Consider the following 22,820-nt stretch of genomic DNA (forward strand, 5'->3'; position numbering starts at 1 on the left):
CACTGTCTGGTATATTGCGGGTGTTTAGCACATCTTGAGAGGCTCAATGGATGAATAGTGTTAATTTTCATGGTTTAAAGCTTTATGTAAACGGTACCATACTCGCTGCCATATTCGCTGCCGTACTCACTGTGTTGTACTGTGCACTTGTATTGTTGCTCCACATTCTGTTTTTGGCATTTATTCACATTAATCCATGTAGTTCTCATTTATTTTAACTGCCATGTGGTATTTCGCTGTATGTGCCCATTTCTTTATGGCTTCTCCCCGTGTTGGATATTCAGGGTGTGTCAGGTGCTTTGGACACACAGCGTTGTGAAGCATATTCCGTACACATCTTCTTGTACATGCATACTTCTTGTGGTAGTTTCTCTCTCACAGTGGATGGCCTATCAGAATGACTAGGGAATTCTGAGCTATTAGTTTGTTCCCCGAAATTCTGGTTCAGTTGATCTGGTCTGGGTTCAGGGCCGCAGTAATTTGTTTTCTTTTAAAGACATTCGTAGATGACTTTAAGGACAGCTAGGGTTGAGAACCACGGCTCCTGGCTCTAAGGGGCAGATCTGTGTTTGTGTTCCTGGGTATATCTAGAAAGAAAACATTGCTGGCTTGTCCTCTACGGCTCCAGTTTCCCTAAAGGTTGCTTTCAAAGTGGTGGCACCACGCGTGATCCCAGCGGTGAATGCAGATTCCCACGTTTTCATTAACACTCTTTAAGTTGTTTGACCCTCATAGGATGAGGGTGAAACGCATCCTCTTGTTCCCACAGCGTTCCCCTAATTCCAGGGGCTGAGTTTATTGGTCGTTAAAGCATCTTCTTTTGTGAAGGGACCGCTGATGTCCTTGACATAAAGATGTTAAAGATACATTTAGAAGGATCTTTATTTTTTTCCTGCTGCCGTACGAGGAACCCTTTCCGGCCCCGTGTTTCCCTGCCCTTCTTTCCAGCCGCAGATTTTACTCAGAACAACTTCAGTGCTGTGGACACAAAAACGTAGGCCTTGGAGAGGCCGGTCAGCCCTGCCTCGGGCTGCTGAGTGAGGCTGCTGAGTGAGGTGTCAGATGCGTTTGTTCCTCGTTTACTGATTCCTCGCAGACTGGGTTGTATGTGCCACCCTCTGAACACAGAGATCCAGGGCTGGCTGGCCCTGTGGCCCCGAGGAGCTCCGTCACCGGCCAGCGGGGAGGCGAACCCGTGGTGACCCACCCCGAGGCACTGCCAAGGGCTGAGCGAGGCGCCAGCAGCGGGAGGCCCGGGGTCACCGTCCCAGGCCGGGCTCCGACCCGAGTCCGCAGGGTCCTCTCCAGGCACCTTCCATCTGGGTCTGGCTTCCACTCCTGGCCGCCGCGTCCTGATGTCCAGAACCAGGGGCGGCTGGAGGGGGTGCAGCGGAGAAGGGGGAGCGGGGGCAGCCGGGGAGGGAGGAGAAGAAACGGGCGAGAAGGGAGAGGAGGCGAGGAAGGGCGCGAGGCGGGCGGAGCGCGGGGAGGCGCAGGGGGCGGGAAGGGGCGGCGCCGCGAGGGCGGCTCCTGGCGGCCGGACCGGGCTGTGGCCCCGGGAGAGCCGGGTGGGGCCTCGGGATGCAGCCGCCGGTGCCCGGGCCCCCGGGCCTGCTGGACGCCGCAGGTGAGCGCGGGGCTGGGGGCGTCTCTCGGCTCCTGCGGGGGAGCGTGGGGACCCCGGGGCTGGGAGTGCAGGTCCCCGGCCGGCCCGGGCGGAACCTGTGCAGAGACGCGCCCGGGGTCCGGGCCCGGCGCCTCCTTCGAGCTCTGTCTTTGGAGCACTTTGCACTTCGCGCGGGGTAGGGCGTCCGTGCGTTCGTCTGTCCATTCGTTCTCCTCCCCCTGCCTCCTCCGCCTTTGCCTTTCTCTGGCTCTGTCCGTTCCTCTTCGCCTCTCTCCTGTTCTGTTTCATGAGGAAGAACAGGCGCCCCAAAGTGCGCTCCTTCCCCGTCTCTTCCGTGCATTCCAACCGACACGGCTCTCCGGGAAGCTTCCTTTCCAAGAGCCAGGTCGCCTTGGCCTGTGGGAACGTGCAGAGGCGCGCACGGAACCGGACCGTGTTGCTTGGTGTCAGGCCCCTCTCTCGTGCTTCTCCCCAGTGTGTTCACGGAACCCCGGTCCTTCCACTTCCCAGATCACGCCCGAGGCAGCCTTGGAGCCCGGCCCGGGCTGGAAAACAGGAAGCCTGTGGCGTGTTCGCAGGTTCGCAGGTTCGCAGGCCGGGCTCGGGGGCTGCGCTGGGAAGCGGCCAGGACTGGAACGATGCCGGGTGTTTTCCGGAGGGGGAGAGGGCTGCGCGGATTTCAAAACAACAGAGAAACAGAGTTCCCTAGAAAGTGAAGCTCTGACGGCTGCAGGGAGGGATGGCGCGATGTCCCGGGGGCTCTGCCGCTGCCTCAGAAATAAGCCAACACGAACTGCTGGGGATTAACCTCACAACCCTTTTACTGGGGCATCTTTGGGAAGTTTCTAAAAACCGGACGAGTTACTGTTATTTAAAATAATCAAAGAATTTGGCTTCTTTCTAAAAGAAACCACTATATACCTTCCACTCTCTAAAGCAAAATGCTCTATGGTCAAACGTATTAATGTGGATTCGACTATTAGTGTATAGTAATGATAACTATTTATTATTATTTATTAACTAGTTTTATCATTATTATATTAGAATGCCTTGAAGGTTTAAAAATAGCATTTGACTTAGATTTTCTTCTGACAAAGAACTTTAAACCTGAAAACATAATACTTGGAGCCGATCTTTTTAGTATATGAAACATTGGTGTATCTGGGGTAGGGTTATGGGTCGTTTTGTTTGGAGCTGGTCTTTTGCTAAAATGTATGAAGTATTGGTGTGTCTGGGGGTGGGTTATGGTCTTTCTGCTTTGGGGTATCTGGGGGTGGGTTATGGTCTTTCTGCTTTGGGGTACCTGGGGGTGGGTTATGGTTTGTTCTGCTTTGCCCTTCTTTGTTCACTGCCCTGGGCATGTGTAAAATCAGGACAAAAGAGAAATTGATGGCTGAGTGATTACAGTTTTACGTGGGATTATTACTTGGACACCATGACTGGTGTTCCCACATGATTAAATGGAACTCACGCTTCTTTTTGGGCGTTCCAGGCCCTGCTGGCAGGAAGGCCAGATCTTGGAACCCTTCCAAGCAGTGCCTCCCATGCTTTGTGACATTCCCCTTCCTGGCTCTGTGGAGTGGAGGAAGTGGGTCTGAGGGGCAGGGAGAGCCTGACCTCCAGCCTCGCGTGTCTTCCAGGCAAAACCAGGCATGGGCACAGGCTCCTGTGGTTCAGCTCCTCCAGCTAAGGCTGGGGTGGGAGCCAGGAAGGGGAGAGCCGGTCGGGTGGGAGAACTGGGGGCTGGTGGGGAGTGACAAGGTGATATTCTGAGATATCCTAGATGGGCTGCACCTGGGGAAGACTAGAGTTAGAAAAATCAGCGCACACAATAGCGGAGAGGTAGCTGTTGGCCCATTTAGCTTCACATCTCAGAACTCCTCCTTGCAACTCCAGTGGGAGAAATGCTGGTTAAGAATAACTGCTATGCCATCTTAAAGTTAACACTACCCTGATGATTAGCATATGCGTTACATTTATGAAAACCTATACATGAGAGCCCACGTATCATGTCTCTCTGGACGCTTATCACAATCTCAAGAGGTGGGTAAGCAGGTGCTTCTCATGATTCCATCCTACAAATCAGGAGACTGAAGGGCCTTCATTCATTCCGTACCAGGAGCTGTGTCTATGTCCTTATCTGAGCCCCGGGAACCGGCGACAAACAAGAGAGACAGAGCTCTCAGCTCTCACAGGGCTGTCTTCTCCCAAGCTCAGAGAGATTAAACGGCCACCCAAGACCACACAGTGGGTCTGGACAGACCCAGAATGGTTTGGGTCCGGTCCCTGTAAGCTGTCTGTGCAATAGAAACCTGTGGGTAGATATTTTAGTTAATAGTCGGGGCACTTAGGAGCACTTTAATTTTCACAGTGCACGTAATAGTATTTCCGCTAACGGGACGGGAACGTCAAGGAAATTATTCAGGTGATTTTAGTTATCTTTCTCCTAAGTGAAAGCCCCTTTCTGATGAAATCTGACCTTAAAATGCTTATCTCTTATGGTAATTGTAAAGATATCCACCTTCTTTTCTTGAGTTTATTTTTTTGTCTCATTTTTTTGCTGTGTCATGTATTTATAAAATGTATTTAAGGTTGGGAGTCTTCTTTTTGTTATCTCTATTATATCCAGAGTCAAAATATTACCATTGTGTAATTGAATGAGATAATTGGGAACCATTGCTCGCGGGGGCATGGGGTGGGACCAGGGGAGCATCACTGTAACAGACACTGGATGACGGACGTGTAAGCGCCAGGTCCTGGGCCACCAGCATGGCCTTGGGGCTCCTGGAGCTGTGCTCGCCCCTCGCCCCTGTGCTCGCCACCTGCTTGTCACCCCTGTAGGCTTATTCAGCATGACCCCTGCAGAAGCCGCCTTGGGGACCCGGGGGGCGCAGGCATGGCCCTGGCTGCAGGGACCCCACACCGCACGTGTTCCTGAGGCTGGATGTGGAAATTGCTCCCTGGACTGCACTGGGCTGCAGCCTCTAGTGTCTCAGTAGAGTGGCTTTCAGAAGGAGGGCCTCACTCCACACTGGTGGTGCTGTGCTGAGGGGTGCACTGTGCCACCACCAGGCCCCCCAGGGAAGGCTCTGCCCTCCACCCACTGCCTGTGGGCGATGCATCCAGAGTGCCCTGTCCTCAGCCCTGCCTAAGTTTTCTCCACTGAACCTGGCCTTTTCCAATGCCTGCAGCGTGTGCCTCTGTCTGTCTGGCGTCCCCTCTGCCTCTCACACCTGGGGACACTCTGCAGGGGCAGGGGAGAGGGGGTGACTGTGGAGAGCACAGGGGTGAGTGGAGCTACTGTGCTCAGTGTGTCTGTGCAGCAGCATTTAAGAGAGGCCTTCAGGGAGTGCTTCGAGTGTCTGGCTGGGAGACAGCAGGTGCACAGGCCCTGTGGACGCTAGACCAAGCCTGTCTCTAAGGAGGCAGGAGATGGGGTGACCAGGGAGAGCCTGAGAATGCTGGCCTGCGGCCTGGAGGGTAACACCAAGGACAGTGCCACTGGCCACCTTGGTGCAGTGAGTCCGAGATGGGGGCAACCTGGCTGGCTGGTGGGAGCCAGTGGTTTATTACGTTAGCGAATGGAGTGATCTGGTCCCCTCCAAGGTGGAAGGTAAAAAGCGATTTGGGATGAGATTCTTGGGACAGGTGTAACTTTGCAAGGGTCAAGAGGCAGGCAGGGTAGGGTGACTGTGCCGGGGGCTGTGCTGAGTCCGAGAGGGCCTGGAAGGAAGGCCGTGCCCCAGGCCTCGCCCTTGCTGGGTCAGCTGGATAAAAATGGCTGTCTCAGATCAGCAGAGCGATTCTGCGTCTGCACATTGATTTAGTTTTGCGAAACTCATTTCTGAGGATGTAACAATCCCTTCCTTGGGCGCAATAACCTTGCCTTGCCATTGAGCTCTGCTGATGGGATTGCAGAAGTGTAAATCTTTGGACATGGACCTTCTAGAATGTGGACAATGTCTGCATGGCCGTCCTGGCTGCCGGCGGCTCTCCAGTGTGCTGTCTGCTCTCCCTGCACACGTGCACTCACACATGTGCACACACACAAATGTTGATTTTCAAAATCTTGTAGTAGGAAGACTTTACCATGGTTTTTAAAAATCCCCTATTTTGTTTGGAGTCACATAGGGATCAAAATGATTTAGTTTTCAAAAAATAAAACAAAGCAAAACAGATGGCACAGCTGGACAGCTGCTGGGTGCGTTCCTCTCTCCCTGCCCCTCCCCTGGCGGCAGCCCCCTCCCCCTCCGGGTGCAGCTGTGATAGGCGGGTAGAGAGGGTGTGTCCGTGAGCCAGTGGTGATGATAAAACAGTAAACAAAAGATGCTCCCGTCCTCCCGGGGACACCAAGGGGAGAACGTCAGAGGAAGAGGCAGCCAATGGGATGGAGTCCCTTCTAGTTTGCTTTCTTGAGTTCTGTGACAGAATTAGGTTTGGCCGCAAATACCAGGCTCTCCAGTATAGTGGCTTAAGATCCAGAGATTTTATTCTGTTATCTAATGGAAGTTGGGGGTGGTCCCCGAGGTGGGCCGGGAGGCAGGCGAGGATGGAAGTTGGGGGTGGTCCCTAAGGTGGACCGGGAGGCAGGTGGGAAGTTGGGGGTGGTCCCCGAGGTGGGCCGGGAGGCAGACGGGGATGGAAGTTGGGGGTGGTCCCCGAGGTGGACCGGGAGGCAGGCGGGGATGGAAGTTGGGGGTGGTCCCTAAGGTGGACCGGGAGGCAGGTGGGAAGTTGGGGGTGGTCCCTAAGGTGGGCCAGGAGGCAGGCGGGATGGAAGTTAGGGGTGATCCCCGAGGTGGGCCGGGAGGCAGACGGGGATGGAAGTTGGGGGTGGTCCCCGAGGTGGACCGGGAGGCAGGCGGGATGGAAGTTGGGGGTGGCCCCCGAGGTGGGCCGGGAGGCAGGTGGGGATGGAAGTTGGGGGTGGTCCCCGAGGTGGGCCGGGAGGCAGGCGGGATGGAAGTTGAGGGTGGTCCCCGAGGTGGGCCGGGAGGCAGGTGGGGATAGTGCATCCCAGGACCCCGGGCAACAGAGCTCGGCCCAGAGCCTGCCGGGCTGACACCCGCCCGAGCCTGAGCCCTCACTGACAGGTCCTCGCCTTTCTCCCCACAGAAGGGCTTTCGAGGAGGAAGAAGACGTCGCTGTGGTTTGTGGGGTCTCTGCTGCTGGTGTCTGTCTTCATAGTGACCGTCGGGCTGGCTGCCACCACCAGGACAGAGAACGTGACCGTGGGGGGCTACTACCCAGGGATCATTGTGAGTGCGCTGAGCAGGCGGCCTGGGCCGGGGAGGGCAGGGTGGCGTGTGGCTGTCTCAGGGTGGAGCCCATGCCAGCTCACAGGGCTGGGGCTGAAGGTGGGGAGGCTTCGATCGGTGCTTGTGGTCGGGGTTACGGCCCCCACAGACGTGCACATCCCAATCCCCAGGACCTGGGACGGTGGCAGGTCCAAGGCAGAGGGGGATTTGGGTTGAGGTCCAAGCTGACCGTGAAATAGGGCCAGGTGCCCTCCATCGTCCAGGTTGGCCTAATGTGGTCACAGGGTGACCAGGGTGTGGGAGGGGGGCCAGAGCCCGGCGACGGGAAATGTCCAAGGTGGAGGAGGGGCCAGGAGCCCAGGATGTCCGAAAAGGCCAGACACAGCCTCCCCCAGCGTCCCAGAAGGGTTTTACCCTGAGGGACCAGGTCGACCACCATAGCTGTGGAACCATGGAAGGGGAAAGTGACTTTAAACAATTCCTGCCAAGAAGCGATGGACTACAGATCGTATTAGTGACGCCATCACGTGGGAACGGCCAGAAGGTGGTGGTGCTGACCTCATCCACCTCGCAGGCCAGATTTTGGACAGTAAGGCAGCGAGGTAAATTGATGGTAACCTAATTGGCAAGAATTGGTCACCCGGATTCGAAAGTATCAAGGTTTTTTGAACTATGAAATTACGTCCTCTGTCGTTAGCAAAAAAATTTGTCCTAAGTGCCCGTGTTCTGCGTAGTGAACCTCTGTCGGAGTGGCTTGGATCTGCTGCGATGCCCTTCACGTGCCCCAGAGCCCGGTTGCTATGCCATGAAGTGCTAAAGCAAGATTTGAAAATGCGGCTTCTTCAATCTCGTTACTCTCACCTGAAGTACTAGCAAGATTGGTAATGATATTGATGACAGTCAGCAAAGATGAAAGATTTTTGGCACTCAGTATTTAGAAATATTTTACAAATATTGTTTATTTCACCTTTATATTTTCCTTTGTTTAATCTTAAGGTGTGCCTTATACGTCTACACTATCTACCTGTGTGTAGTTTATAAATAAACATATACAAATAGTATCTGTGCAGAAAAAGCTTTATCAGTAAAATTGGAAGAGGCCAATGGTGTGGGGACCCTGGCCTCATGTGAGGGGCTTTTCTGCTTCCTGGGCAGAGAGGGGAGCCCGGAGGGCAAGTGGCTGTGAGGAGGGACCTCCCAAGTGATTTGCAGAACATGAAGATCAACCTTGAGTAGCTGTTTTTCTTTTGTTTGTTCTCAAGCTTATTGAAGAGCTCCCTCAAAATACCGTAATCAAAAACATCAATGGCTAATGCTCGAGCTGTGCTCTATAAAGAATCTACTTGCTGGGCGGTGAATTAACGCTGTGCTGACCAGGTTGAAATGACTTTAGCCCAGACAGTTCTGAGAGCCAACTAGGGAGACGACAAATCAAATCAGCCTCAAGGAAACGTGGCTAAGAGTCATTTCTGTGGAGACTCGCGCCAATGTAGAGGCTTCAGAGAAAAAGCTGATCTCAGAAGAAGCGGCCAGAACATGAAAACATCTCAACATTTTGAAGAAAGATGTGTTTTTTTCAAATCCCCCAAAAATAAAACGTAGTGAAACATATATTTTAATACACGTATATTGAAGTGAAATTTTGATATTTTTGAACTGTGGTATTTGGAAGCTCAGCACATGAAAACATGCTCCTGTTACCCCTGGAGAATTCTCAAACCATTGGTGAAAGCCACATGTGTACATGTCTGTCACCACAGACGCACAGACACAATTACAGAAAAGGCAAAACTACTTACATAAAGAAGTCCGGTTTCCAGTGCATTAAACTTCACACCACAGCCCCAGGAACTCCAAGGCTGTGCCGGGCGGGACGCCCCTTCCAACGGATGCTCACTGGGAAGCGTAACCGGCCCGGCACACCTGCACGCGAGTAGGAGCCGTCTTAGGCCTCGGCCTGATCGTTGGCAGCTCCGAGTTGTCTGCGGGAGGCACTTTTGCCGGCGGCTCTGAATCAGATTTTTGGGGGTGTTGCTGAAACGCATATTCTTCGCACTGATTTTAAAAATTCCTCTGCCAGGCAGGGCACGGTGGCTCAAGCCTGTAATCCCAGCACTTTGGGAGGCTGAGACGGGTGGATCACGAGGTCAGAAGATCGAGACCATCCTGGCTAACACGGTGAAACCCCGTCTCTACTAAAAAATACAAAAAACTAGCCAGGCGAGGTGGTGGGTGCCTGTAGTCCCAGCTACTCGGGAGGCTGAGGCAGAAGAATGGCGTAAACCCAGGAGGCGGAGCTTGCAGTGAGCTGAGATTGCACCACTGTACTCCAGCCTGGGTGACAGAGCAAGACTCCGTCTCAAAAAAAAAAAAAAAAAAAATTCCTCTGCCAGGTGCATGTCATCTGCCAGGACGGGCCCTGGGTGGAGGGAGCAGGTGCCCGGCTGCTGGCCTCTATTCTAAGATAGCACAGTCCCATGTCTATTTCCCGACATCCTGGCATCATTTTCTGCCCGGAGCTGGGGCTTCCTGTGGAGCAAGGGGGCTCCGCTGGACCCCTGGTGGCCTGTCCTGCAGCCCGGGGCCTCTCTGCGCCTGGCCCAGGAGCTGTTTCCCCACACCAGGCACCTCCCTGCTGACGGCCTGCCCTGCTCACTCTCCCAAAGCAGCAGCCACAGGTAGGCCATCTGAGCAGGTGTCACAGGTGGCCCTGGTGCCTGGCAACCCTTCTTTTGAAACACAGCTGTAGTTCCCTAATGCCTTACCCAGGAGCCATGCTCAGGGGCATCTCAGGCCTGGAGAAGACGGGGCAGGTGTTGGTGCTTGGTGGCCTTGGGTCTCCGAGAAGATGTTGTCTCTGGGGGACGAGTGGGATCCTCTCTTACCGCACGGTCACAAGCCAAACGGACGCATCAGTAAAAACCCCTGAGTAGAGAAGACAGGATGGGTGACGTTGCAGAGACGCCCGCCCAATGCCAGCAGACGCACCTGATGCTCAGTGGTTGAGGTTCTTGAGGTGGGGATGTCTGGCCTTCGTCCCTGGATAAAATGCCTTTGAGGGTGGGATATTTGCTGTTAAATGTCGGTGTTAAGCTTCCAGGAATGCTAATGAGTGTTTCTCTCTTGTTCTTCCTTTGGTTTTAGCTCGGCTTCGGATCTTTCTTAGGAATTATTGGCATCAACTTGGTGGAGAATAGAAGGCAAATGGTGAGAAAGTACATTGCTTCTTTCAAATGTGGGGAGGTGGGGATCATGAGCCCTTCATCAGGGGATGGTACAGCTGCGCTGGGGCTCTGAGAAGAGTTAGCCCCACCTCCCCAACACATTGGTGTCTACGGGACCAGCTCTGAGGTTCCCGGACTGTGGCCTGCACAGTCCTGGGTGCAGGGTTCAGCGGGTACCATTCACACCTTAGTCTAAGCGAGCATGGCCCTGGGTTGCTGGTGCATCAACCTCACGTGGTGTGCAGCCACCAATGGTGAGGGCTGGGAAGCTCAGGGAGTGCATGAAGTTTGGGACGGGGGTGGCAAATTAAGTTAAGTCCTAGTGTGTAAAGTTCAGGCAAAAACATGTGCACAAGCCTCTCTTCCTTTTGAACCAGTGGCTCTAGAGTCCTGTTTTTCATCTGAGTTTGGCTGTTTATCTTGCCCAGACTAAGAGGAGAGGTAAAGACATAAAACCAGGAGGGAGCCCCTAGTTCACACGGCAGCGATGCAGAGTGAAATCTAGACGCTGCCAGTCCGTGATATTAGTGGCTGCATGCGTGGCAACAGCGTTCAGGTTCAGCTGGAGTCCGTTTTGTTGATGCACTGCTTTGGGGACTGTAACTTTAAAAACAAAAACTGGTTAATGTTGACAGTTCACGGTGGCAGCCAGGATTGAATTTTAAGAGCAGGGTTTAGAGGGGAGGTATTTGGGCCACTTCTGCCTCATCTCCCAGTTGTTGCCTCAGACCAGGCTGGAGTTCTCATCTCTTCCCTGTGCTGGCTGTCATCTTATCCAGTGTGCAAATGACCTGTGTCGGGTCCCCAACCCCTGCCTGCTCCCAGTTCCCAGGCTGAGAGGGAGGGTGCGATGGCTGGGCCATGGTGTGTGCCCCCGGAACCCTGTGTATTAGTCTGTTTTCACGCTGCTGATAAAGACATGCCCAAGACTGAGTAATTTACAAAAGGAAGAGGTTTAATGGGACTTAGAGTTCCGCGTGGCTGGGGAAGCCTCACTGTCATGGCAGAAGGCAACGAGGAGCAAGTCATGTCTTACGTGGATGGCAGCAGGCAGAGAGAGAGCGTGTGCAGGAAACTCCCCCTTATAATAACCATCAGATCTTGTGAGACTCACTGTCATGAGAACAGCACGGGAAAGACCTGCCCCCATGATTCAGTTGCCTCCCACCAGGTCCCTCCCACAACACGTGAGGATTCAAGGTGAGATTCGGGTGAGGACACAGCCAAGCCAGATCACCCCATATGGGACCCAGCAAACTCCCACTGCTGCCCCGGAGACTGACCCTTGGGCAGATGGAGCCTCATCGTGTGAGGGTGGGAGGTCCCTGGAGGGTTGGGGGGTGGCTGCAGAGACGCTGGGATTCTGGTAGAGCAAAGTGTTCTGTTCTGTATATTGAAGACAGTGTGCTCTGCAGGGCGAGCTGCCGTTCTTCGCTAGCAGTTGCAAAGAGATGGAGAGATAGCCCCGGCATTTCCTCTCCCACCCACCCCCTGTTGTTGGCTCCCGACTGTGGGTGTCACAGCTGACCAGGGCGGGCGAAGGCCTCACACACACCAGTCTGCAGAATGGCGTTGGAAACAGAGGCCACCTTTGGGAGCCAGTATGCCCCCATGATAGTCTCTAGACAGCATCTCTTCAGAGTCTGGGGCTGCTTGGTGCCTGCAGGGAGTTGAGTGGACCTGGGGATGGAAGGCCTCCTGAAGGTTTTTCCGTAAGATTTCCCCAAAGAGGCAGAAGCCGGGTATGAAGCTGGGCTTTAGCAATGCACAGGATGGGTGGGCAGTGTGGGTCTGTTTTTCTTTCCTTTTAAAAAAAATGGCTTTAATGAGATATAGTCCACATTCCATATAACTCACCCATTTAAAGCACACAGTTCAGTGGTTTTTAGGTATTCACAGATACGTGAACCATCAGCACAACCAGTGTTAAAACATGAATCACCTCAGCAAGAAACCCACACCCTTCTGTTAGCACTTACCGACCCAGCCTAAGCAACCAGGAATCAGCTCCTATCTCTGTAGATTCCTACTCTGGGCTTATGTGTGGAGGGAGTAACAAGTAATATGTGGTCTGTGTCTGGTGTCTGGCACTGCGCATTGTGTCTTTAAACTTCCTCCGAATTTCCTTGCTTTCTATGGCTGAATAATAATCCACTATATGGGCCAGACACGGTGGCTCATGCCTGTAATCTCAGCACTTTGGGAGTCCAAGGTGGGTGGATCACGAGTTCAGGAGTTCAAGACCAGCCTGACCAACATGGTGAAACCTCATCTCTACTAAAAATACAAAATTAGCCGGCGCAGTGGTGCGCACCTGTAATCCCAGCTACTCAAGAGGCTGAGGCAGGAGAATCACTTGAACTTGGGGGGCAGGGGTTGCGGTGAGCCGAGATTGCACCATTGCACTCCAGCCTGGGTGACAGAGCAAGACTCTGTCTCAAGTAATAATAATAACAATGATAATAATAATAATAATCCACTGTACAGATGTGCCACACGTATCCATTCACCAGTTGATGGACATTACAGCTGTTTCCACCCTTTAGCGCTTGTGAATAATGCTGCTGTGAACATTTGTACATAGGTTTCTGTGTGAAAACGCATTTTCATTTCTTTGGGCATGTACCTAGGAGTGGAACTGCTGGGTCATACAGTAATGCTGTTTAATCATTTGAGGAATTGCCACACTGTTTTCCAAAGTGGCTGCCCTATGTTACATTCCCACAGACAGGCATGAGGGCTCCAGTTCCTCCACTCCCTCACCAGCACTCGTCACTCTCTGACTGTTATTGATTCTAGCCATCTAATGTGTGTTAAGTGGTATCTCATCGTGGTTTTGATTGCACTTCCCTGATGATTAGTGAAGTTGAGCATCTCTTCACGTGCCTTTGGCCATTTGCATATGTTCTTGGAAAAATGTCTGTTCGTTTCCTTTGCTCATTTTTGTATTGGACTGCCTTTTCCTGTTGAGTCGTCAGAGTCATTTATGTATTCTAGAAACAAGTCCCTTCTCAGATATGTGATTTGCAAATATTTCTTCAAATTCTGTACATTGCCTTTTCACTTTCTTAATGGCGTCCTTTGAGGCACAAAAGTTTTTAATTTTGATGAACTCTAATTTGTTTTTTCTTTTGCTGTCCGTGCTTTTGGTGTCATATCTAAGAATCTTTTGCAAATCTAAGGACATGAAGATTTACCCCTAGAGTTTTCCACAAGAGTTTTATAGTTTTAACTCTTCCATCTGGGTTTGTGATCCACTTTGAGTTAACTTTTGTGTATGGTATGAGGTAGGGGTTATTATAGCTTTAACTCTTCCATCTGGTTCTGTGTTCCACCTTGAGTTAACTTTCTTCATGGTGTGAGGTAGGGACCCATGTTCATGCATTTGTGGACATCCAGTTGTCCAAGCACCATTTGCTGAAAAGACTGTTCTTTTCACATTGAATGGTCTTTGCACCCTCATTGAAAATTAATTGGCCATAGCTATATGGGTTTATTTGTGGATTTTTAATTATATTCTTTTAATCTGTATGTCTTTGCTTGTGCTGGTACCACAGTCTTGATTACTGTAGCTTTATAGTTAGTTTGAAATAAGGGCTTGTGAGTCTCCCAGCTTTGTTCTTTTTCAGAATAATTTTGGCAATTCTGAATCCCTTGCCATTCCATATGAATTTTAGAATCAACTGGTCAATTTCTACAAGGAAGCCAGCTGGGATTCTGGTAGGGATGTGTTGATTCTGTAGCTCAGTGTAGGGAGTATAACCATTTTAATGTTAAGTATCCCAATCCATGAACATGGAATGCTTTCCCAGTTATTTAGACCTTCTTTAGTTTTTAAAAACAATGTTTTGTAGTTTTTAGAGTGTAAGTTTTGTATCAAATTTACTTATTCTTCAGTATTTATCAAATGAAGTACTTACCGAATTAAATTTATTCTTAAGTACTTTATTCTTTCTGAGGCTATTTTGAGTGGAATTGTTTTCTTAATTTAACTTCTGGGTTGTCCATTGCAAGTGTTTAGAAATACAATTGACTTTTTATGTTGATCTAATATCTGCAGCCCTGTGGAACTCATTTCTTTCTTCTAGTAGTTGTTTAAAAAATTGATTCCTTAGGATTTTTTTTAATCTACTAGAGTATGTCAAATAGAAATACTTTTGCTTCTTTCTTTCCAATCTGGATGCGGGGGGACCATTTCTATGGCTTCGGTAAAAGCACATGGGTACTGGAATGACAGGATAAAGACCCAGGAGTGATGACCACTGCCAGAGCTGTGTGGTGTTCACCTGTCCATGGGGTTTCCTCACCTGGGTAAGGAGGGCACCCAGATGCCCCAGACCAGAGCCTCTGAGGGGTTGTCTGTGATGCCTGTGCAAGCTCATTTCTGCCTTTTCAGGAGAGGGATTCTTCTGGGTTAATGTTGTATAGTGAACCCATATTTCACAATCTCACATTAATTTAATACTTGTGGTAGCTGGAACCTGGCTGCCGTGACTGCTGCGTGATCCTAGGAAACTTACTGAAGTATTTCAGCCTCAGTTTCTTCATTTGCATGGTGGCTGGGAACATTTGAGCCAATGCACATGAGAATGTCTTGTTCATGACAGGTTTTGAGAAAACAGTGGCCATTGTTCTACACTGGTTTTAAGTGCATAGATGTCAGAACATTCAAGTTATTTCAAAAGGCAGCAAGGCAGGCTGTGAATGTCAGCTAGAGAGAGAATGAGTGTATTTCCAATGCTTCCAGATACACATGAACACTTTTTTTCTCGATTTATTTTTATTTTAAATTTTCACCATTGAAAGCTTTAAGCACATACAAGGGTGAAGAGAATCGCGTCATGAACCCTCTGTGCCCCCCACCCAACTCCATCACTTGTCTAGTTCACCCCCAGCCTGCTTCTTCTCTTCCCATGTTGTTCAGAAGCAAATGCCAGACATGGCATCATTTCATTTATAAAGATTTCACTCTGTTCACTTAAGGGATGGAATCTGATCATTAGGAATTGCTTCATCATTATCCCTGCCCATTATCATGTTAGTCTCCGGTGACATCTGAAGAATGCCCCAAATCACATCAGCTTTAGATATTTTTCCACTGCTGAATGAGTTACTGTTTGCTCCTCACCCAAACAGACATACGAATCATTGATTTCAGGAAGAGCTCTGTAAGCTGATACAATCCCACAGGGATGGGAAAGGGAAGAGCATAAAACAGTGTTAACTGGCGATTCTCCTGTGCCCCACGTACGTGCATATGCACAGACACACACGACACACTCCACACAGTACAAAACACACGCATGCCGCACACCACACACACACACCACACAGTACACACAACACACGACACACACCACACACCACACAAACGACACACACCACACAGTACACACCACATACACCACACACAATAGACACACCCCACACAACACATATCACAGATGACACACACACCACACAATACACACCACATACACCACACACCACACACAACACACAATACACAACACACACTCCACACAATACACTCCACACACCACATTCAACACACACGACACAACACACAATGCACACCACATACACTGCACACCACACACACCACACACAAGACACAATATACAACACACACTCTACACAATACAATACATACACCACACACCACACACACCACACATGACACACCACACACCACACACACCACACATGACACACACTGCACACACGACACACACCACACACTCCACGCACACCACATATACCACACACACCACACACACTACACACAACACACATGGCACACACACCACACAATGCACACCACATACACTGCTCACAGCACGCAATACACACTCCACACAATACACCACACATATGACACACACACTACACAATGCACACCACATACACTACACAAACCACATACCACACACACCACACACACCACACATACTACACACACCACACACAGCACACATACCACACACAGAAGTCTTTGGTCTGGACGGAGCCCGTTTTCTCCATTCCTCTAAGTGCTGGAGGGTGAGGTCTCAGCCACCTTCCTTGCACCCCCCTAACATCTGCTCAGGGCCTCGCTGTCGTGGGAGCCCCATCAGCCTTCCTGGGGCATCGGGCCCTGCACCTTCTCCTGTGGAAGCTGCGAGGGTTTCTGCCCCTTTGGGTGGGGCTGGTGGAGAGTGGTTTCCAGGATCCCTGGATGGCAGTGTTGGGCGGCTCTGCGAGTCACGGGTGAGGACACTGTGAGGTGCTCAGGACAAGAGCCCGTGCCAAGGCCCCAAGGCCCTGAGTAGGTCCCACAAGGGCCAGGTGTTCTGGAGGACGGGCATCAGGCAGGCCCCATCCACTTGCCATCCAACCCTGGATCCCACGACCTCACCCACGGTGGGGGAGTAACTAAGGGAGTGGAGCAAGGCAGAGCACGGGCACAGGCAGCCGCACTCGCTGGGCACCCAGCTCGAGGTTGGCCCTGTCGGGCCCACAGCCTCACCACTGAGACCTCATTCCCTGAAGCTCCTGTGGCCCTGATGGGGCCCCAGCTCTCTGTGCCTGTCAGGCACTGGGGGGTGTTTCTCTGAGGCCGGTGGCCCCACATCCCCACCCAGAGACCATGGGACCCCTGCGGCCCCACAGGTGCCTGGAGTCAGACTTTCCCAGGTGCACGTGGCCTGTGGCATCGGGAGGTCTCTGTGTGCAGCCATGTGAGCTGAGGCTGAGTCTTCTGGGCCGCCCCTCCTGGACCGTGGTGGGACCTGCCCAGGACACCAGTCCACATCTCCTCCATGCAAATGCCTCAGGCCACACCTGCAGGGGATGGGGTGAAGTTCAGAGGACCCTGTCCCATCCCCCTACTCTCTGCCCACCCAAACCCTCCAGACTTGGGTTAATTTTGGGAGAAGGGTGGGTACTGGCTCAAGGGTGGGTGGGTACTGGCTCAAGCGTGGGTGAGTGGAGAGACTTGGGGGCCGCCAGCCCGGCCTTCTTTCCTGGCTGCCTGGGCATCTGCCACAGGAACTAGGTCTAGTTACAGGAAAACCAACCAAGTCCCAGGTTTTAGGCCCCTGAGCTTGGAGGACTGTGGGATCGTGCACCTGCCACTCAGGGGCCAACTTGGCGGTGCTGGTTTCTTAAACGCGCCTCTCTTCTGCGGGCAGTACCTGCCTGCTGTCATCCTCCCGACAGCCACGTCGAGCCCAGACAGGCTGAAGCCAGACCCCCGCCCTGCTGCTGGCCAAGCTGTGAGCTGCACACACGACCCCACCTCAGAGCTGCCGGCTCTGTCCCATGGCCACAGTGGGGCCCTATCAGACCCTCGCCTCAGGATGCCTGTTTTTTCTGCTGTCTGAGCAGCCTTGCCTCCCTGGGCATGCCTGGTTAGCAGGGGCTGGGGTGCAGCCTCCTGGATACGTGGGGCCGAGGGTGACACTCAGAGGGGTCGCTGACCTGGAGCTTCCCGACACAGTGGGCACAGGCGACCTGTTCCCATCTTGGTTTTCCCCTGGTTGTCTCCTGTCCTGATGCGTGAGCTGGTGGTGCTGACGCCCTGGTGAGCAGGAAAAGCTCCTCCTCATTCTGCAGCAGAGCCACACTCCATGCTGAGCATCCCTGACGCCCACCTGCGGGTCCCAGGAGCCAGCGCCTACGGATGCATTGGTTACGGAGGTAGGGATTTGCCCAGGGCCACAGGTGCTTGGGCTGTCTGCTTGTGAAGTGCTCTGCCTGAAACCAACACCTGGCATTTCTATTTTTGCTGCCACAGAAGCTGCATCCACATCTGCTTGTTTGGAAAATCCAGCTCATTTTCTGGCTGGGTCTAAATATCTGTGTGATTTTAGACAGGGCCCTGGAATTTCCAATGGAAAGCCACAGCCAGATCTGTTTCTGTGGCCACTCCACAGGGAGTTACATGTCACCAGAGCCTTGGCGTCTGTTAGAAGATGTGGTGCACTTTGGGGATCTCTGTCTCCCTCTAGCTCTGTCTCCCTCTCTGTCTCTGTCTCCCTCTCTGTCTCTGTCTCCCTCTCTATCTCTCTTTCTCTGTCTCCCTCTTTGTCTCTGTCTCCCTCTCTATCTCTCTATCTCCCTCTCTATCTCTCTTTCTCTGTCTCCCTCTCTGTCTCTGTCTCCCTCTCTATCTCTCTGTCTCCTTCTCTGTCTCTGTCTTCCTGTCTTTCTCTGTCTCCCTCTCTATCTCTCTTTACACCCAGCACACCTGGATTTGAACCCAGACCCAGCCTCTTGCCAGCTGTGTGAGTGTGACCTGGGTGGGGCCAACAGTGCCTGTCAAGCCTGGTGGAGTGCCTGCCGGGTTCCCAGTGCAGGGCTGGACAATGGCAGAGGCTGCCAGCTCTACCCACTGACTGTGCACCCCCCAGACTGCTGTGGGGCCGAGGGGAGGCGCGGTGGCCCCAGCTGTGTCTCTGGGGGCAGCTCCCCCAGCGCTGTGCTGACTCTGGACTCAGCCCAGAAGGCAGGGGGTGCGGTGTGCGGGATGCACGTGTCTTCAGCACCTGGAACAGCTCCCGCCTGGATCCACCAGGCTTTGCTGAAAGGAGGATGGTCTTGGGAAGGGAATCCCAGGGGTCCCTGCACCAGGTCCCTTGTCCTAAGGAGGGGGATGAGCCGTTTCCCCAGGTCATGGGGGGAGTGAGGGCGGCGCTTTCTGCAACTGCCTTTGCCTGTGCAGCCTGGGTGGCCTCAGACAGAGCCTTCCCGGGTGGGTGCTGTGGCTCTGCCTCCCCCTGAGTGCCTCCTCCTTGGCTGACCCTGTCATTCACAACCTGAAGCCATTGCTAACAATAACCAATCTGGGTGGTGCCGGGCAGGGCTGCGTGGTCTCTGGGGTTTCCTGGATGACTGTGGAATTGTCAGGGCTGGCCAGGGCCACAGACAGGAGCCCACAGTTGCCTGTGCCAGGGTGGAGGGCCTGAGGGGGTGGACAGCACAAGGCTAATCCTGGGCTTGTCAGGAGATGTGGATGGCATACGTTCCTGTAGAGGAAGGCTCAGAACAAGCTGTCCTCTGGCGGGATCAGTGCAGGACAGGTGTGTTCCCATCTGGCAAAACCTCACAGTATAAAAAGCCGGCTGAACAGGAATCAAGTGATTTTGGGCAGGGATGGAGATGTGAGGGGTGGAAAGGGGATCTTTAACTTCAATCTGTCATCTCCCATCAAGATGAGAGTCTGAACCTGTGTGTGTAGCTGGGTCTGCAACAAGCAATGGTATTACCTGCTGTAACGATGTAACAATGATCACCTGTGGTGCTGTGGTATCTTCTCCCGGGTTAGTCCCGATTTCACCTGCTATAACAATGTAACAGTGATCACCTGTGGTGCTCTGGCATCTTCTCTGGGGGTGAGTCCCGATTTCACCTGCTGTAACAATGTAACAATGATCACCTGTGGTGCTCTGGTATCTTCTCTGGGGGTGAGTCCCGATTTCACCTGCTGTAACAATGTAATGATGATCACCTGTGGCGCTCTGGCATCTTCTCTGGGAGTGAGTCCCGATTTCACCTGCTGTAACAATGTTACAATGATCACCTGTGGTGCTCTGGTATCTTCTCCTGGGTGAGTCCCGATTTCACCGACTATAAGGATATGACGATGATCACCTGTGGTGCTGTGGCATCTTCTCTTTGGTGCTGAGTCCCGATTTCACTCAGCTGCCTCAAGAACCTGACATTAGGTTTTTGTTGATCTTTTTCTAGCCTGGGCAGGGCCTCTGCTGACCCATAGAGAAGCACCCACAAATGCTCACTCCTGGCCACTGGAGTTGAAGAAAGAAGAAAGAAACACAAAAAGCAGCTCAACAAAGACAGGTTTATTTTGGAGAATAAACCCGAGAGGGCCTTCTGGCCTATTTAGGTCCAGAGTGTTTTCTCTTACAGACTGAGGGTATTTAAGGGTTCAGGGAGGGAGAGCTTATTGCAGGTTCGGAGTGTTTTGGGGTGGGGGGATTTTTATGGCTGGGTTGGAAGGTTTCAGGTCAGAGGGGAGTCTGTCTTGGGGTTGGCATGTTTCTGGCCAAAGGTGTCATTTGTGGTTTATGGTCTCACTGATATTAGACATTAGGTTGATGTTTTTGGGGCTGGATTATGGGGGCTTTTAATCAAGGGGAACTTCAAATGGTGGTGTTTGTCCAAGACGGCGACATTCCTGCTCTGTCAATCCAGACTCTATAGTTGAAAAGGATGAGGGGTGGCATGTTCTTTCCGGCTGCTTCCTGCTGAGAGAGAGTCGTCCTTACAGGCCACTGAACACAGTGTCTGTGGATACATCTAGGAGTGGAAGAGGCAGATTTGTTCCCAGAAACACTCTGTTTTGGGGGCTTAGAGGCAGCGTCTGTGGATGCATCTAGGAGTGGAAGAGGCAGATTTGTTCCCGGAAACACTGTTTTGGGGGCTTAGAGGCAGCGTCTGTGGATGCATCTAGGAGTGGAAGAGGCAGATTTGTTCCCAGAAACACTCTGTTTTGGGGGCTTAGAGGCAGCGTCTGTGGATGCATCTAAGAGTGGAAGAGGCAGATTTGTTCCCGGAAACACTCTGTTTTAGGGGCTTAGAGGCAGCGTCTGTGGATGCATCTAGGATTGGAAGAGGTGGATTTGTTCCCGGAAACACTGTTTTAGGGGCTTAGAGGCAGCGTCTGCAGATACATCTAGGAGTGGAAGAGGCAGATTTGTTCCCGGAAACACTCTGTTTTAGGGGCTTAGAGGCAGCGTCTGTGGATGCATCTAGGATTGGAAGAGGTGGATTTGTTCCCGGAAACACTCTGTTTTAGGGGCTTAGAGGCAGCATCTGCAGATACATCTAGGAGTGGAAGAGGCGGATTTGTTCCCGGACACACCCTGTTTTAGGGGCTTAGAGGCAGCGTCTGCAGATACATCTAGGAGTGGAAGAGGTGGATTTGTTCCCGGACACACTCTCTGTTTTGGGGGCTTAGAGGCAGCGTCTGTGGATACATCTAGGAGTGGAAGAGGTGGATTTGTTCCCGGACACACTCTCTGTTTTAGGGGCTTAGAGGCAGCGTCTGCAGATACATCTAGGAGTGGAAGAGGTGGATTTGTTCCCGGACACACCCTGTTTTAGGGGCTTAGAGGCAGCGTCTGCGGATACATCTAGGAGTGGAAGAGGCGGATTTGTTCCCGGACACACCCTGTTTTAGGGGCTTAGAGGCAGCGTCTGCGGATACATCTAGGAGTGGAAGAGGTGGATTTGTTCCCAGAAACACTCTGTTTTAGGGGCTTAGAGGCAGCGTCTGCGGATACATCTAGGAGTGGAAGAGGTGGATTTGTTCCCAGACACACTCTCTGTTTTGGGGGCTTAGAGGCAGCGTCTGCGGATACATCTAGGAATGGAAGAGGTGGATTTGTTCCCGGACACACTCTCTGTTTTAGGGGCTTAGAGGCAGCGTCTGCGGATACATCTAGGAGTGGAAGAGGTGGATTTGTTCCCGGACACACTCTCTGTTTTAGGGTCTTAGAGGCAGCGTCTGTGGATACATCTAGGAGTGGAAGAGGTGGATTTGTTCCTGGACACACTCTCTGTTTTAGGGGCTTAGAGGCAGCGTCTGCTGATACATATGTCTTCAGCTTACAGGGCTGAAGGCACAGCTTAGGTTTCAGTGATTTCCAGTTAGAAAAGTGGGGAAAAAGGAAAAATTGAAAACATTATTTTGGAGACTTGTAGCCAGAAAAATTAGAATTTAAATTGTAGAAAATCATAACAATTGAAAAATATCAGACAAGACTGGAATTTAACAACCAGGTGTGCTATAGTTTTTGAAACATAATTTTCTCTCTCCAGTTTTCCATTTTTTTAAAAGACACATGATAGGACTGGTTTACTTCATTATACTTGGCTTGATTATTTGTATACAGTGCAGCAAGAATAATTATTTTTTCACATAGGCCTTTTAAATTGTCTTTGATGGAACTTTGTTTTATAGAAGGAGTCTGAGATAAGACTTTTTAAAGCTGAGCCCAGCCATGGAATTGTACCATTAAATACCTATGAGTTGGGTGAATTCCTCTCCTGTTGAGGTTCCTGGCCTGTCAGAAACTGACATTTTTTACTTACCACAGATCAGAACCCCTGTGCAGGGACTGTGTACACAGAACGGGAGGCCAGTTTCCAAGAGTTTTATTGGCTTCATAAGTCAAGTTTGATTCCTTAAAGGAAAGCACACAAAAAGTTTTATTTTACCAAGACTTTGACCATTCCAGTCAAAGTCTTGGTAAAATAACCAGTTTCTTCAGTTGTGTCGTGTTACAAAACAGATTCTTATTGCACTTATGCAAATAATTATATTGCCATAACTTAAGAATAGTCACAAATAGTTTCCAAATTCTGGAGAAAATCAGGTAGAGAGAAACAAGCTCCAAATTTTGTTCATGGGAGTTTACTAAATTGTTAAAAGCTGTCAGTAGCTCAAAAGAAGTTTCCTTGATTCTGAAAAGCAAGACAAAGGATTAGCAACATTTTAAGCAAAACGTCAAAAAGATCACTCCAGTCTCCTATTGGTTCAGTTCATGCAGTTTATTCCTGTCCTGCTTGGTATTAATGAAGATTTTAGCTCTTCAAGAGTCCTGAACGTTTTTCCTCTATTCTGGTGTCACAATCTTCAAAGTTATCAGAAACCTGTTAGCATAGCTGATTATAAAACCACCTTCTAAAGAGGACCAAGACAAGACA

General features: G+C 51.3%; 1 protein-coding gene across 2 annotated transcripts in view; it reads left to right on the top strand.

Annotated features, from left to right (window-relative positions):
- The first annotated feature begins 1,517 nt into the window (after positions 1–1,517).
- Positions 1,518–22,820, top strand: part of TMEM255B (transmembrane protein 255B) — a 37,450-nt gene continuing 16,147 nt past the window's right edge. For both annotated transcript variants that reach the window (XM_010374827.2, XM_010374828.2), the window contains exons 1-3: positions 1,518–1,627; positions 6,743–6,885; positions 10,030–10,092. In XM_010374827.2, the coding sequence (XP_010373129.1) occupies positions 1,582–1,627; positions 6,743–6,885; positions 10,030–10,092 (252 nt within the window). In that variant the 5' untranslated portion in view covers positions 1,518–1,581. The remainder of the gene's footprint in view (positions 1,628–6,742; positions 6,886–10,029; positions 10,093–22,820) is intronic.

Source organism: Rhinopithecus roxellana, chromosome 18 (genome assembly GCF_007565055.1).
Source record: "Rhinopithecus roxellana isolate Shanxi Qingling chromosome 18, ASM756505v1, whole genome shotgun sequence".
NCBI lineage: Eukaryota > Metazoa > Chordata > Mammalia > Primates > Cercopithecidae > Rhinopithecus > Rhinopithecus roxellana.